The sequence below is a fragment of the Wyeomyia smithii genome, chromosome 3 (genome assembly GCF_029784165.1).
Source record: "Wyeomyia smithii strain HCP4-BCI-WySm-NY-G18 chromosome 3, ASM2978416v1, whole genome shotgun sequence".
In the NCBI taxonomy this organism is placed as follows: Eukaryota; Metazoa; Arthropoda; class Insecta; order Diptera; family Culicidae; genus Wyeomyia; species Wyeomyia smithii.
The window spans coordinates 136,200,058-136,218,465 of record NC_073696.1 but is presented as its reverse complement, the minus strand read 5'-3'; the positions used below and the strand labels follow the sequence as shown (position 1 = coordinate 136,218,465).

The following is an 18,408-nucleotide window of genomic DNA, read 5'->3' as shown; positions in this document are numbered from 1 at the left end:
ACACATATCTTAAAACAATCGTGGACAAAAAAAGAAAATGGGTAGTGAGTGGTGCCTTCCGGGTAAGTTTCTGAAAAATACAGTATTTATCAGTAATTTGGATATTTTCAGTATATATTGTTGTAGTAGCATATGTACTTATGATTAATCTATTATTTCTTCAACATGTAGCATAAGCAATTCGGTTCTAATTAGTTTAAACGATGAATTTAAAAGCGATGCCGCAACTATTGGTACTACCACAACTATTGGATCATCTACCCTATAAAAAAAGTGATTCTCAATTTTGAATCAATTCCAAGCATACCCGGGAACGTTCAATTAGTTATTGATATTGATATAATTGATTTTATGTAATGAATCGGTTTTGAACTACCGCGAGTGTACTAGAAATAATTGATTGTTCTTGATTAATTGAAGGTTTAATTAATATTTTCATTTTCGGATAATTAAAAAGCGTGTATCAATATCACAGTTGCAGGTGTTTGAGTTCATGAATAAGGAGAATAAGGATGATTTTAATTATTTATTCATTCTTCTTTTTCAAACATCACAGAAATTTTATAGTTTTACATGCAAGTTTCAAAAAAATTAGTTGAGATTAAACAAGAGCCAAAATAATCTTGACAAATTTCCCTTCAATGTTTTGTCTGCAAAGCCTACAGCTAGTCACTAGCCCTGCGAGTTTCAGGTGTTCAACAGCTAGTTCCAGTTTATATTTCATAAAAAAATCCGCTTTGATTCAATTACGTAGGCCATTCGCATTTCCAGGCGCGACCATCGAAGTGGTGAGGTGTCTCTGAATATTAATACAGCGCTATTTCGAACGTATTCACATCAAATCGCCGTGCAATGTGCCGGATTGCCGTCGTATAAATGAAAAATATCGTTGCCGACGATATTTTGTACTTCCCGGGGAGTGCAGAGTCAAAAAACCAAACGAACCGTCAAACGCTGAACCAGACGAGCAAAGTAAATGAGCAGCATCGTTTGCTAGATTTGTTGGAAATGGTATTGTTAGCATTAAAGAAAATTTTACAATAAATTGAGTTTATTATTCTTCTGTTTATTCGGATAATTTTATCATTCAAATATCATACAATAAATTGAATTGAATTTTGTTATGTTTGTTTATTCAATTATATTATTTCTTGATAACGACAAAACATGTGTATTTTCAATTGTGTAGACGTGCTTGCCCGATCGGTGTCGCAACCGCTGAATTCCCTGAGAAGTAAAATAAAACAAAAAACATACACATAAGCAACTCTTCTCAAAACTAAAACATTGAATTTTTACCTTGGCTTTCCCGCTGAAGCAAGTCTGCCGATCCCTTTGAACCTTCCTAAACCTTCCAGTTGATAGTTAGACCATGCTTTAACAGTTGTTCCTAGAGTTTCCACGGAACTGCCTGGAGGCAACAATTCATGGTCGGCAGCAGTCCCAGCAGCAACAGTTGTCCCAGCAGCAAGAGTTTTCCCAGCAGCAGCAGTAGTCTCAACATCATAAGCAGTCTACGTGATATTTCAAATAAGTCAGTTAAAATTACCAAAAGCGAAAATGATCTTTATAAAATCGAGCTGAATCGTTCTGTCTGCGAAGCCTACATCAAGCCGCTGGACCTGGATTTACACTATTATTGTTATCCGCATGTAACTTTTGCCTTAGGTATCTTAAAAATAATTACCTATACCTACGTAATGGAGATGGCTGATTATTTTTGGTGAATTACCTATACCTTCACTTTGTTAAATATCGCCTTCCTTGTTGTTCTAATTGTTCACCTACCAAATAGATTGTACTCATTGTTTACCTTCTTAATGAGGTAACATAAAAGCTACAATCGTACAAGAAAATATATTCAGTGTATTGTTGTACATTACGACGAAAAGAACTAGAACCAAAGTTACGTAAAACGCCATTCTTCAAAATGTCCAGATCAACAGAAAATCGTCGCGATCACAGGGAAGTGGAACGAATTTATCGACTTCATGGAGTACATCGAGATAGATCCACGATGAACGCGGCTGCAATAGCACCTGTGGATATGCAAGAACGGCAAGATGTCGCGGTGTTAGAAGCGTCAAGCAGCTTTGTGATAAATCAAGAAAGCTTGGATAATTTAGAGGAAATTTTTGAGCAATTGGAAAGTGATAGTTATGTGCGTGACAACAGTGATGACGAGGCGGATCCAGTGTGTAACATAGATGATGTTTCCGATGTGGGCCAGCAAATTTTGAAATGGCACGTGAAGTACAATATTTCGGAAACGGCAACTGATGACTTACTTGGATGGTTCAAAGACCACCACTTTCCGCAATTTCCACGGAACATAAAATCTCTTAAAGTTTCTGCTAAGCTTCCTGACGTAACAACAACAAAAAATGGGCGATGTAATGGGAAAAAATGGGAGAGTATTGTTATTTTGGCATAAAAAATATGCTGGAAAATATTTTGAAACATCACCCAGAAGACACAGAAGAAGGGGCCGACAAACATTATAAGCTACAGTTCGGGATCGACGGGATTCCGTTAACGAAAAGCTCCCGTAGCTCATTTTGGCCGATTCTTGTGAAGACTACATCGTACCCCGACGTACTACCAGTTGCTGTTTATCATGGAAACGGAAAACCGAAGGACCTTCACGAATACATGAGGGAATTTGTTGGTGAGTTGAAGATACTACTACGGGATGGTTTCGACTATAAAAACAAACAGATAACTTTCAGTGTGTCTGCGTTTATTATGGGTGCACAAGCAAAATCATTCGTAATGGATATTAAGGCAGCTAATGCACTTGATGGTTGTCCTAAGTGTACAGTAAAAGGACGAAGTATTAATCATCGTACAGTTTTTACAAGCAGCATCGCCGATACCAGGACTGATGAATCGTTTTTGAATCTAGCAGACGGCCACCATTTACATCCGGATAGATTACCGCCGCTTGCAGCTATACATCTAGGATGCGTTTCAACCGTACCTGTAGATTATATGCACAATGTTTTGCTAGGTGTATTTAGAACACTCTTAAAATTTTGGACTGAAACCTCAAATAAACCTTATTCGTTGCCAACGGCCGCTAAGCAGAAAATAGACAGAAGGATAAATTGTGTGAAACGACAGATATGTAGCGAATTTGTGAGGTCTCCAAGGCCATTAAGCGAATTGAAATTTTACAAGGCAACTGAGTTGCGCCTGATGCTTCTTTATTTAGGACCATTTTTATTTCATACTGTAGTTCGAGAACCATATTATGAACATTTTTTACTTCTCGCTTCAGCTATTCGAATTTTATGTCATCCTACCTGGCATGCTACTGTACTGCTAAAACAATGTTAAAACTGTTTGGAGAAAAATTTCAATTATATTATGGAGAGCAGTTTTTCGTATATAATTTTCATATATGCTCTACACACTTAGCAGATGGTTCTTTATTACATGGAAATTTAGATTCTTTTTCTGCCTTTCCCTTTGAAAATTATTTACAAATTATGTTGCATTAAAGAAAGCTCCAAATCCTCTTCAACAATTCAAAAACCGGCTTGGAGAACATTTGAATTTTGAAACCAGCAGTAAGAAAAAAGTTTGTAAACAACGTGGAGATTACTATAGCATTATCACTAATGAAAAAAACTGCACAATTTCTGAGCATCCCAATGATAATTTTATTTTTGTGAATGGCAATGTGTATCAAGTCCAAAATATCACCAAAAAACAATCATGACTTTGAACTGAAGTGTAAAAAAGTGTCGCAACTCTTATCTTTACACATGAACCCTTTAAAATCAGCATCGGTTGGACTATTCTGTTCCGGCAGCATAACCCTAGAATCAGAGATTGTGTTGTTCAATTCAAAAAGCGTATCCAAAGTTTTATGTATAAAATTCGATGACATTGTTGGTTTTATTGTTGTATTGCACACTAATTAAATATATTTTAGTGAATACTACTTGTCTTAGCCTAATATATAATAATTAATCATTCAGATATTTTCAATATATTAGAAAGTAATGACTGCTGTTTTGAAATAGTTATAGTTTTTAGTGTATTTGTTACGAAACAATTAATTAACAAATAAAAAAATGACTGAGCAACTTGAATTTTACATCATTCCGAAAAAATCAGTTCAGTCGTAGATTGTCAACCGTGGTAATAGTTGTCTTGTAGTGGTTGAGTGTTAATTGCTGTGTCTAAACGCTGACTAGCTAGCTATGCGCCAGTCTGCGATACACTTGAACTCCTATGAGAAAAACCTCAACATCAGTTGAGTTTTGACCTTCAGGGTCACTCCGGTGACCAAAAAGAAGTGAATAACAGCGATAGACGACATATGGGACCGAATTGAAGTGATTTCAGCATTACACTCACAGATCATCAGAGTGTATTCTTTCGCGATGTCTTCCTTGTTGACTTACTGGAGATCTTTGTTAATGTAGTCTTAGTATTATAACCAAGAACTAATTTCATTTTCTCTTAATGCAGTTTTTTTTTTTTCAAACCAATCTTGCCCCAAATCTTGGTCTAGTGATCGCTAAAGTTTCTAAATATTGTTTTTGATAACACTGGTCGACAAAAGGGAAAGCTTGAGGCATAGTTACCCTAGAGAGATTTGAGATATTTAACCATTCCTGTGAATTTTGGAGCCCCCAATGTATGCAGAAGTGCGTTAGAGAACCGCAAAGTAATTGCTTGCCGGGCTCGTCGCTCCAACGTTATGTTCACTAGAAAACATATTTAAGTCTTTGAAAAAGTTATCTGTTATTAGGGCAACATGTCTTTTTATTATTTTTTTCCAGTCATCAAAAAGTGTTATTTCTGTCCAGTAATTTAATTTTTGAAATTTTTTTATATCACAAACATTACGCAAAAAAGTGATTGCTTTTTCGATGATATTCGTTAATTTCAGGCTATAGTTAAAAAAATATTTGGAATTTACTTTTGACTGATCTGACAACTTTGTATCGATGACGGTTGAGCAATAGCTTCATAGTGTAACAAAGTTGGAGTGTGCAAAAAATGCTTTCATTACTTTTTTTTCTCCGCAAAATATTTTGTTTCGGAACACTTTTCGCGAAAAATATTGTGCCTTTTGCTATGCGGAACGTTAAGATAAACGAAAACAAGTGCTTCTTGTTGTGAATATTTTTCATGGGCATTTTAAAGACCTCTAATAACAAAATCTAGTAGAAGTTACCTATGATCGATATCGTGTTTCAAATTTGTAGTATAGAGGTCGCTGCATCAAATTTCGACCGTTACAGCTTCTCTACAGCACGTGTTTACTCACAATTTCCATTTGTTCAGTAGATCAACCGTTCTCGTTGTGTCCGTTCTTTCTTTGAGTTTTTTGATACTTTTTAACTGTGAGTTACACTCAAAAGTACTTAAATATGAGTGACAAGTTTGAGTTTTGCGGTGGATCGGACGCCAACCGCGTCAAAGTCACTGAGCGTCGCATGTCTGATACCGCGAAAGAGGGTAGGCGCAGCCTTAGATCAGATAAAAAAAAAGAAGAGGAAGATAAAGCCCAGAAAGGACAACTTAACGGCACAGGGGTAGCTGACTGAAGGTTAAAAAATTATTAGGGGCTTTACTGTTGCGATTCTTAAAATCGGCCTGCAGTAGAACTGCAAAAGTTTATATCCGATTGACTTGAAATTTTAACTGTAGCTTCTTCATTAGATTATCTAGTGAAGTACACACGATTTTAGCGATTGATTAACAACAACTAAAGTTATAAACAATCAAAGTAGATTTTTTTGTCGAAACAGAACTTTTTTTTAAAACGGTGCCATTGTGCGAAGAAAAATCCTAAAAATATAATCATGTGTACTTCACTAGCGACACTTATGTAGATAATGAAAAAAAAATTGTTTTGGTTATAGGTGGAGTTGGGCACGACTTCTACTGCTCGCCGCGGAACAACTTAAAAAAAACGGTTCACGGCATTCGCTGCACAGCCGCCATTTTGTTACAAAAATAGCAATAAAAAATATTCTTTCTATTCTGCAAGAGTCGCTCAATCCAATGAAATATTATTTATATACCTGACATCTCAAATGTCCTGTAAAAAAATAAATGAAAAAAGCTTTGTTTTATTGAGCATTTGGTATATACATATTACCCCTTAACAAAATGATGATCGTATTTTTTTAAGTTTCAGGTAAAACGTCAAAAATTTGGTTTTTATAGTAGAAAAAAAAATAGTTGAAGTTACAATTCTTTCGTTCGCGAGCAGACTATTATTGTTATAAACAAACCAGCCAACATTCAGGCTGATCGGGTTGACGGTTCTTCAGAAACTGTGCTCACAACAACCACACTTGATGAAATAAAATCGTTTCGAGATAATCACTCGAAAAGTGTGACTTGCGTGTCGCGAGCAGTAGCAGATTACGCGCTTGCAAACGCTGCCAAATCGATTCTACTGCTCAGATCTTTCTGATTTTTAAAAGAAAGATAACCTAGTCTAAAACATGAAATATTTTTAATTGCATTTTCTGAAATTCCGTATCCTTTCAAATAGTAAAATAAAAAAATATTTCGATTTTTTCTCACTACCATAAGAGTATATAACCCCTAATAATAGATACAGATTAATTTACTAGCGTAAAAATGATGAACGCATACTTTACCTTCACTGACAGGTGACTGTATTTTTTTGCAATTCCACAAAAAACGGGCAACCAATTTAATCGACCATTTTTATTTGGCTGAAAATTAGCATAAATGTTTCTATGGGCAAAAGATGTTATTTTGTGCTATTGGTATAATTTCTTGGAACACGACTCAGTTTTGGGGAGCTATTTGAAAATACTATTTTGGGAAGTATTGGTGATTACAAATATTTTTAAAGCCATTTGAACGGTTTTTTTTATCGGTATGACGTCTTTGGTAAATTTGTAGATAACAGTTTTGTCTTTTCGAGAAAAATAACTATGAATAACTTTTTTTAAAGAGGTAAAAAAATTAAAAATAACTACCTACAAAAGATCATTTTTTTATAAAAAGACAAAGGATTACCTAAACACTAAAATCGGTTAGATGTTATGAAATTTAGGATTTTTTTAAGTAGAATACTTCTCTCAGGAAGTTCGGCTACATAGGGATGTGAAATGAAAATCTAAAACCGAAAAAAGTGAAAAATATGTCCAATTTCAAATGCTAATAAATCGGTTAGTTTTCGATGGATTTCCTTCGTTCTTGCAGCAATAGATTGGAAAATCTTCTAAGATTCTTCCCAAATGAAGATAATTGTAATTTTATTATTCAAACTATTGCACTATTGAAAATAGTCAAGCCTTGTCAAAACGGAAAATTCGACCTCTGATTGGTCGTTATATAATTGCTTCCCAAGCACGGTCGACAGAATCATACACCTTGCAATTTAAAACATGTTATTTAGACTATATAAGAGCCTGTTTCAGCCGAAGCTGCTCATAATAGTTCTAGACAGCGACAACAGCAGTCGTCCTCCCTTAACAGCAGCAGTAGCAGTGCAGTGGATACCAGCGATAGCGGATAGCGGCCAAAGCTGTGGCATAGCAATGGATAGCGCACTGGTTGCAGCGAATTTAGCATCGATAGCAGCTGGGCAAGCTGATGCAGGAACAGCTGATACCAATGGCAGCGTATAGCGGTTACAACCAGGGTTGCCACATTTATATCTGTATTTTTCTTTGAAAATATCTGTATATCTGTATATCAGGCCAAAAAATCTGTATTAAAAATCTGTATTGAGCAAACTCAGAATCTTGGATGGAAAAAATTTACTTGCAGAACATATTTAAACAAATTCATTCTTCTCTACATGATGTTCATACAGGTTTTTGTTAAATTTATTTTTTAAAGTTTTCGTTAATTTAACATTAGAATCTGCTTCTTGTTCTGCAACGTAGCTTTCAGCTTTTTAAATTGAGATCATTAGCTTGGTGGCCATGCATTTTCTGGTTTCAATTATATATTGAAAGTATGCGTTCTAAACAAACCGAAGAGTGTAGATTTATATAAAAATTTCTCACAAATGATCAGTAATAGAAACTTGAAATTACCATCCCGCCTAATGGTGTTCAACAGCTCAGACCAAGTTAAGTCATTTGTTTCAATGAATCTTCCGGTCAAAAAGTTTTTTTTCAAGCGTGCGAAATTCGTTAGACAGCCCTTGTCAGTCAGTTATTGTTACGAATTTGGGGAATTATCGCATCATTTAAATTTTCCAATTTCACGAACGATTTAAGATTACTTAAAGCTGCCATTTTTATAACAGGATCGGTGAAATCGCTCCTCTTTGCAATTTGTTTTACGAATTTTGAATAGAAATCCTGACAAATATTTCGAAACGTTCGTTTTCGGGATTCGTTCAAGTCACATTCCATTTCTTCTTTATCGATACCTACATAATCCTGATGTTGTTTTTTTTTACAAAACTTTGAAAATCGAATCGAATTCGACCTTTAAAATTGATTTCAGTTCGTTGGTATAACAAAAAAATCTGTAAAATCCATCGCGTGCGTCGTACGCAGAGGATCGCGATGTTTGGCAAGAAATATACTCATGGTTAGTTTTCGTAATAAGCGCGCAACATTGTTATATTCTGTTTTTCAGGTGTGTTTTTCGCGGAATCGTATCGTTTTTTTTTAGAGCAGACAAAGTGTGTACGCGAAACGTCGTTGGTCGATCAATTAGGTAGAAAATGCCCGGTTGACCGAACCCCTAGTGACTCCGCGTCGATACCTTCATGAGGTCGAATTATCTGCAGATAGATCAACAACGCGCAATAGATTTCGGTGTAAAGAGGATCACATTACGAGGAGATATCATATCATTTCAAGTTGTCCCAATTTGATCATTGTTACATTGTAAAGCTGAATAAGTTCGAATCGCATTATGAATATCATGGCGGATATAATTAACTTGTTCGCGCGATACTTGTTCTAAAGAACCCGACCCGATACCAGCGCATCGTTTACCAAAACGAACCCTGCTGTGTACCTTGCCCTTTCTCCAACATCCCAGTGATTTCTCGTGGAAGTGCAGAGGTGTTCTCGGCTTCCAATAAGCGAGTATCACGTCAACATTTTCCTATACAAATTCCTTCTTTGACCTGCATTATATAGGATGCGGCCGGCGCTAGTATTGCCTAAAATAAAGCTTAAGGTAACCAGATTTTACACATTGAGGATGCATGTTGGTCCCAAGCATCATCTGTTGGTTCTCTGTGTAATTACAGCTGATCTGGCAATAACGGAGTAGCAACCGCGGGCGGTAAATTATACTCATGCTCATAACAAGAAAATCTGTAAAATCTGTATTTTTGGCAATATTCTGTAATTCTGTAATACAGATTCTGTATTGCTTTTTCAGTTCAAAAATCTGTAAAATACAGAAAAATCTGTATATGTGGCATCCCTGGTTACAACTGTGGCACGGCTACGGAAAGCGTAGCAGTTGCAGCAGGTATCAGCATCGATAGCAGCTGATGCAGTGAGGCACTTTAGTGAAATGCAGTCTCTGTGCGATAGAGGGCACTAGTAAATGCATTCAATGAAAAGTTGACTCATTTTGACAACACATGAGCCGTCTATTTTTGAATGTTAAATAAGCTTTCCACTCAGGATGAAATAAAAACCTGATGATTGAAGAGTTAATGTTTTCTCTTGAGTTCATTTACATTTTTAAATTTGTAAAAGTTATAAATTTTACTTTATCTCCGTGTCTCAGAACGTGCTGAATTATCTTTTCCTTCAGTCATAAGCAAGACATCCGAAAAAATTTCATTATCTCAAAATTTAAAAATTGTCAAGTCCCAACCATGACAAGCAACTTAGCGCAAAATTCGATTAATCTGATTAGTCAACGTTTATTTACTAGTAAAAACGATTGACATGCAAGCAGCCGTGTTATTTTTCTTGTAAAAGTATTCTACTTCAACCTTGCGGTCGAGGCTTTGCACACAACCCTCCTGTGATTTTTTTTATTATTATATTTGAGGGACAAAATTGTTATCTACAACTTTGCACAAGACTATGCCAATCAATGAAAATGTTTTAGCTGTAAAAATATTTTAAATCACCAATAGAGCACTCTAATTAGTTTCTAATTTTTCTTAACTATTTTTAGAAAAAAAAGCTTTTTTCAGGGTGTGCAGTTTCTTCGGAAACAAAAAAAAAATATTATCTACAACTTTGCCGAAGACGTCACTACGATCAAACAAACCGTTTTGGCAAAAACCTATCTGTTTTATTAAACATATCTGTTTGATAATTCATACAAGCATTAACACAGGCTTTTGTTTTTGTGAACTATTTTTTTGTATGTTTTTTTTTTTTCAATATTTAATTATTGTGAGTGAAAGACAAAATTGTAACATTTATTTTTAAAACTGAGCGCTGATAAACGAGAAAAACAGAAATCTAGTAACGATAAACCACGACAGTCTAAAAGTTTAGAAACTTTCTAGAGCGCAAGTTGAAATAAAAAAAATACATTAAGCTCATACTGGCATGTAGCCAATTTTGAACATCACTTAAACTTAGCATGGTCTGGGCCTGTTGAAAATTGCCGTTTTTTACAAGTGCTATTGTGTTAAACTAATATTAAAAATCTTGAAACACTCGCTACTCGCTAGATCAGTTCAGTAGTAAAAAAAATAAAGTTCTGAATCCAAGCACGCTGTATGCTCGGAAAACCCTGTGTACAAAGTTGCACTGTTATTGGGGTAGAAGATTTCAATTTTACACAAAATAAATTTAATTGACATGAAAAAACTGGACAAAGCAGTTTCCGGTTCAGTCGATCAAGTCTAAGTTTCGTGAAGCTTCAATGATTGAGCGATCATCCCTTTTGAGAATCATTACTCCTCGTTAACTACGTAAAACAAAAAAATATCAGATTCGATCAACTAATCACATTTTTTCTACAACAAAACTTGGCAAAATAACAACCATTTTTGCAAGTTTTCATTTTTACGAAGATTTTATTAAACGCACTTTATAAATTTCAAAGCAAAATAAATTTTGTTTTCATTTATATATATTGTCCACGGAGGGGGAGGGGGGGGGGTCAAAATCTTTAAAAATCTGTCCACGTGGTATGTGGATGGCCCCTGTCTTGCATCAATAAGAAATTTTTTTTTGCTTGTTGAAAATTTGCCTAAATGGGCAAAAGAATAAGGTTTGAAAGTACACTGGGGTCGCTTTTGACGCGGTTGGTTGTACCGCATTTAAAAGATTAGATAAGACATACTTATACTAAACCTATTTTATACCGCGTACAGATAATCTTCCGAATCGAGTAAAAATAATCCGCGTTATTGTAAAAACATCCCGTTTAGAAAAACGCATAAAGACAACCCGCGTAAAAAGCGGCCCCAGTGTACCGATAGATTATGGAATAAATTTTTGCATAAATTAAAAAAGAAACAAAAATAAAAAAAAAACACATATATAAATATATATATATTTATATATATATATATATATATATATATATATATATATATATATATATATATATATATATATATATATATATATATATATATATATATATATATATATATATATATATATATATATATATATATATATATATATATATATATATATATATATATATATATATATATATATAGATATATATATATATATATATATATATATATATATATATATATATATATATATATATATATATATATATATATAAGTTAACGACGAAACCAAATCTCAAAGTTTAACCGGCACAGGCCCAGGAATCCGCGGCGTCAGCAGACAACAGGAAATAACTCCAACGTCGAACGGCGAAGCCACAAGCAGGTGTCCAAACGCTAGGTGCACGTTATGTGCTAAGTCAGGGATTTAGGTATCCGGTATTCGTTAGCTCTCTGTAATTAATTTAACGACAATAAAATCATTCCAGTGTGAACCGTGTTGAAGTGAAGTTCAGTTTTAGTTTTTTTTAAAAATCCCCCGAAGAGTTCCAAAGAATTAACTGGCGCAGTCGGAACGGATTAGTGAAAATAAGAAAATAAAAACAGTGATAGTAATTTAGAGAGGATATCGGAATTAAAATCGACTCACGGAAACTAAACGGAGGATCACCGTACGGTCAACCGGAATCATTAAGGTAAGGTAGATAAGAAGTGATTAAGTTTTTTTTCTGAAAGTGAAACAAGTGTAAGTGAAATTATTTTTATAAACATGGAGCATTTGCAACAAGAGGTAGAATTATTAAGACATGAAATCAACAAAAGAGATGAGTTAATTCACCAACTAAGAATTGAAGCACAAGGCGCTGCTGAAGCCGCTCGCGTTGCTAGAGCAGCAGCCGTAAGACAACCAGAAAACCCATTAAGGGAGACAGAAACCATTCTGAAGGCGCTTCAGACGCCACAAATTATCAGAGACCTGCCGTGCTTTAGCGGCGATCCCGTTAAATTACATTCATTTATTAGATCAATAGACAATTTAATACCACTTATTGATTCGGCCAGGGGATCTCCGATCCATATTATTTGGATCCAGGCCATTAGGTCCAAAATTATAAACGACGCCGATAACGTTTTAGTATTATACGGCACCGGGTTAGACTGGGAAGAAATAAAAAACAACCTGATAACTCATTACAGCGACCGCAGAGATGAAGTGTCGCTCGCAAAGGATCTAGTCGGTATCAAACAAACGGGAACACTTGAAGAATTTTATTCAAAAGTTTCCCACGTTGTCTCCTTGCTTGTAAATTTACTCAACATAACGGAAGAAAATCCGGAAGTCAAATGAGCAAAAAACCAGTTTTATCAACAAATGGGGCTCAAAGTGTTTCTTGCTGGGTTACACCATCCGCTGGGACCCACAATTCGAGCCCAAACCCCGAAAAGCTTAAAAGATGCGCTGAGACTTTGTTTAGATGAAAGCAATTACATACAACCAAAAACTACACATCATCCGCCACCAATTCCTAGCAGAGCACCTCAACAGGTGCCATTATATAAACCAGTACCATTTAAGTTTCAACCAAGACCAATGTTTCCAGTGAATAATTCTTATAGACATCCGCAACAACCGCCACCACATATGTTTAGGCCTTTCCTCCCGCGGAAACCTCAACCAAAACCTGAAAGAATGGATGTAGATCCATCCGTTAGAGTAAATTACATGAACCGTCCTCGGAACATACCCCCTCCTCAAATGCAAAACAATTTTGCACCGCGATTTCCACAGAATTATCGCCCACCAACGAACTTTGGCCCCCAGAATTTCGCACAACAAAACTTTCCTCGACCATATAACCCTCCTAAATTCCATTTTGAAGAACTAACAAATACCGAACAGTGCTATAATAACTTCTACCCATATGAAGATTATACAGAAAATTATTATCAACCATTATGTTACTATCCAGACTTTGAAAATTATTATCAGTCCAACGAGACAACCGAGAATGAAACGCAAATTTTGCCCGAAACTGCTAACGAGGTTCATAGTGAAAAACAGGAAGATGATGATAAACCAGATGACCTAAATTTTCAGATAACCGCAAGCTCACAAACAACAACGTAGCCAATTTCATACCGTACATAAAAATAGAAACGACGAGAGGATCCTTAAAATTTCTGATTGACACAGGTGCTAACAAAAATTATATTAGCCCACGTTTGGTTAACATAGAAAAATGCAGATTCATGAAACCTGCTACTGTCAGAAATATTAACGGATCGCACCAAATTAATCAATTTACAGAATTCAATCCATTTCCTCACATCAAAAACTCTCCCAAATTAACTTTCTACATTTTCGACTTTCATTCATACTTTGATGGACTCATAGGTTACGAGTCACTTCAACACTTGAAAGCCAACATCCTCACGCATTCTAACGAGTTACAGTTACCATCAACCACGATACCAATGTTTAGAAAATACCCCGACACAACAAACATTAGTTTAAATTCAAACGAATCAAAATTCATCAGTATCCCTACAAACAACAATGAAGGTGATTTTTTAATTGAAAATGACATAGAAATTTCCGAATCATTGATAGTGCATTCAGGGTTATACAGCTCTAAGCAAGGACAAGCGTACGTTGCCATTACCAATATTAGCAGCAAACCCATTAAAGTCAAAATTGATGAACCTTTTCAAGTTGACATACAGAATTTTGAGACATGTTTTCCTGACATGATCCCGAAATGTAAAAATAAACAAGATCTTTTCCAACAACTACGACTCGCTCACCTTAATGAAGAAGAGCGACAAAAATTAATTGATTTGATTCGAAAATACGAGGAAATATTCCACTTAGAGGAACAAAAGCTCACCTTCACCAACGCAATAAAACATAAAATAACAACGAAAGACGACATTCCTGTGCATTCTAAATCATATCGGTACCCCTTCTGTCATAAAGAAGAGGTACAGAAGCAAATTTCAAAAATGCTAGAGCAAGGTATCATCCAGCATTCGAATAGTCCTTGGTCCTCACCAGTCTGGGTCGTACCTAAAAAAATGGATGCTTCCGGTCAAAAAAAATGGAGAATCGTAATTGACTATAGGAAGTTAAACGACAAGACAATTGAGGATAAGTATCCAATACCCAACATAAATGACATTCTTGATAAACTGGGTAGATGCACATATTTCTCTACATTAGATCTTGCAAGTGGGTTTCATCAAATCGAAGTTCACAACGATGACGTTTCGAAAACCGCCTTCAGCGTAGAACACGGTCATTATGAATTTTTAAGAATGCCATTCGGCCTTCGCAATGCGCCATCAACATTTCAACGTGTGATGGACAACATTTTAAGAGAACACATAGGTAAAATATGTCTGGTCTACATGGACGATATTATTGTGTTTTCGACAAGCCTTCAGGAACACTTGGAAAACTTAGCAAAAATTTTTAATTGCCTTAAAAGATTCAATATGAAAGTGCAATTAGACAAAAGCGAGTTTCTTCACAAAGAAGTCGCATTTTTGGGTCACTTAGTCACCTCAGAAGGAGTCAAGCCGAACCCAGACAAAATTGAAATTATTAAAAATTGGCCTTTACCAAAAAACGAGAAAGAACTAAGAGGCTTTCTTGGAGTTTTAGGTTACTACCGGAAATTTATTCGCGATTTTGCTCGAATAGCGAAACCGCTTACTAACAGCTTACGAAAAGGAGAGACATTAGACTATTCGAGAGAATTTATTAATGCATTTGAAAAATGCAAAAACATTCTAACAAGCAGTACTATTCTACAGTATCCTGATTTTGACAAAACTTTCATCCTCACGACCGATGCATCAAACCATGCTATCGGCGCGGTTCTGTCGCAAGGTCCAGTAGGCAAAGATAAACCGATAGCATACGCATCTCGTACTCTTTCCCAAACTGAAGAAAAATACTCGACTATAGAGAAAGAGTTGCTGGCTATCGTATGGGCCTGCAAGTATTTCAGACCCTACCTTTTCGGTCGAAAGTTTGTGTTGTATACCGATCACAAACCGCTCACATACGGGCTGAATTTGAATCACCCTAACAGTAAGCTCGTTAGATGGAGGCTATCACTCGAAGAATATGATTATGAAATTCGATACAGACCTGGAAAGCAAAATACTGTCGCCGACGCATTATCACGATTTCCACACGAAATAAACCTACATGAAGAAAGTGACAGCGACACGGACGCTGCCACTGTTCACTCAGCGGATACAGACGATTCTGAGTTTGTTCAGATGACTCTCCGCCCTTTAAACGTGTTTTCGAATCAGCTAGTGCTAAAAATTGGCGAACAAGATAGCAATGAGTTCGAGGAAGTGTTTCCACGTGTTTTCAGGAGAACCATAACAAAAATATGTTTCGGAGTACCCGCAATGTTAAATATCTAAATGTTAAATAAGTCAACTGTATTTTCTGCCCCGAGAGATTAATCCCCACCATACAAGTTGTCTACAAAAATTATTTTAACCGATTCAAAACCTTCAAAGTTAAAATAACGCAAACCCTGCTACAAGACGTTCAAACGGATGAGGAACAGAATGACCTAATTCAGAATGTGCACGATTCAGCACACCGAGGTATATGGGAAAACAAAGAAAAAATTTCTAGAACCTATTACTTTCCCAGAATGAAATTCAAAATCCGAAGATTTATCAAATTATGCGAAGTATGCAACAAAGCAAAATACGAACGTCACCCATATAAAATTAAATTTGGCGAAACTCCTATTCCGAAAAAAACCACTAGAAATTATTCACATAGACATTTTCATTTCGCTACCTGATATGTTTTTATCAATTGTAGATAAATTTTCTAAGTTTGGCGCAATCATTCCAATTAAATCAAGGCAGATACAGGACGTTCGGAAGGCTCTGTTGAAATACTTCAGCACACACGGAAAACCTCAACTCATCGTGAGCGACAACGAACCAGCTATGAGGTCATTTGAAGTCAGGGGACTTCTCAACGATTGAAATGTTCAAATATATTTTACACCTACAAATTGCAGCGAAACGAATGGCACTGTCGAAAGATTCCATTCTACACTCGCTGAGATTTTTAGGTGTATCAGATCAAAATACGAACAGTTATCTAACAAGGAAGTATTTCGTATTGCTTGTACCCTGTATAATGAAACCATTCATTCAGCTACAAAATTGAAACCACGGGAAATCTTCTTTGCCATCAGAGATGGTGACGACAGACATCTCGACGTGGATCAAATGATCGAAAGTCGGAACAAAATGTACGATGAAGTTGTCTTACAACTACAAAAAACGCAACATAAAACAATTGAACAACATAACAATCATCGCGAGGTCCAACCGATTTTGCAGCCGAACGAAGAAGTTTTCCAGAAAGTCCAGGGAATACGGAATAAGACCAATCCAAAGTACCTTCCGGTTCAAGTCGTCGAGGATCATACTAGAACCTTCACTGACGACTCGGGTCGAAAGCTACACAAAAATAATCTTAAAAGAATATGCGACACTCACACTCACACTTTTCTTTCCACAGAATTCTCGTCAAACCCTGGCAAACGGAAAAAATGCAACTACCCGTGCTTACACTCCTGCTCATCCTATCAATGAACACCCCATCCCAAAACCAAGTCCTACAGATTAATGATATTACCAACAACGCAGGAGCGTTGATACTGCAAGAGGGAGAAGAAAGGATAATAGACGGTTACGACAGGTTGCTGCATGTGATTGACTTTGTAAAACTAGAAGCATCTGTGTTATTTATCGAAAACATGATTGGTCAGTTACAGAATTCACCTAGTGACTTTTCGGACATTATAAAAATGAAATTGAATGAAATCAGATTCCTTTTTAATATGCTACAAGTTAAACCAAACAGAAACAAAAGAGCAATTAATATGTTAGGCAGTACAATTAAATTTATCACCGGAAACTTAGACGCAGACGATCTAGCACTGATTAACAGCAACCTAGACGAGCTTAGAAAATCTGGAAACACTATCATAAAGCAAAATAACAGGCAGATAAAAATTAATACTAAATTCGAAAACAGAATAAACATTATGACAGATCAAATTAAAAACCAACAGAATGCCCTAAATAGTATTCTTAAAGATAATGATTACATCATTAGCGAAAATCAGAAAATTCAAATTGTCTTTCAACTAAACACATTTATAGAAACTCTAAATCAATCGAATACGCTATCTTGCTTACTAAACTAAACATTATAAGTAAACTAATTCTTACACCAAAAGAAATTGATCTAATAGCACAGGAGATTTCAAGCCAAGGTTTAGAAATTCACAGCCTCGACGACACCAACAACTATCTCACCACCAGCACCCTATATAGCGAATCAACCCTCATCATCAGCGTTAACATACCACGACTTCTTCCAACCACATACCGGAAAGTGAGCATCGAACCTTTGCCAATACTGAACCATACAGCCAAACTGATGCATAATGAAGTCTTAATGAACTCAAATCAAATCTTAGCGATTGTTTCAAAATGCCAACAAAACCGCAAAGTTACTTTATGCGAAAGAAGACAGGTAATCGACATAAGCGAAAACCCGTGTGAAGCCGCATTATTGCGAGGACGTTTTGGACATTGTAATCTCGTGGAAAAACCTCCAACCACAGAAGTAAGAGAAATAGCCCCAGGTACGCTGCTGATACTAACCGTTCACCAAGACGTAAATATCAATAGCACCTGTGGTATCAATAACAAAGCTCTGAGAGGCATCTATTTGATAACATTCCATAATTGTTCAATTTACATAAACAACGAGCTCTATGAAAATCTTGAATTCCAATTTTATCAACCCATAATCACACCACTGGAACCGACGAAAATAAAACCTTTGCAAATTCATAGACACATTAACCTTTCGGAACTACATGCCATACACATAGAAAATCGAAAGCATCAAG

General features: G+C 35.8%; 1 protein-coding gene across 17 annotated transcripts in view; it reads left to right on the top strand.

Annotated features, from left to right (window-relative positions):
* Positions 1 to 18,408, top strand: part of LOC129732246 (neuroligin-4, X-linked) — a 492,846-nt gene that overhangs the window by 351,075 nt on the left and 123,363 nt on the right. The window contains exon 15 of one of the 17 annotated variants that reach the window (XM_055692932.1): positions 11,747 to 11,877. The exons of 15 other annotated variants lie outside the window; for them this stretch is intronic. In XM_055692932.1, the coding sequence (XP_055548907.1) occupies positions 11,747 to 11,862 (116 nt within the window). In that variant the 3' untranslated portion in view covers positions 11,863 to 11,877. Of the gene's footprint in view, positions 1 to 1,384; positions 1,525 to 11,746; positions 11,878 to 18,408 lie in introns of those variants that run through there. One more of the 17 variants, XM_055692931.1, reaches the window with a different exon arrangement.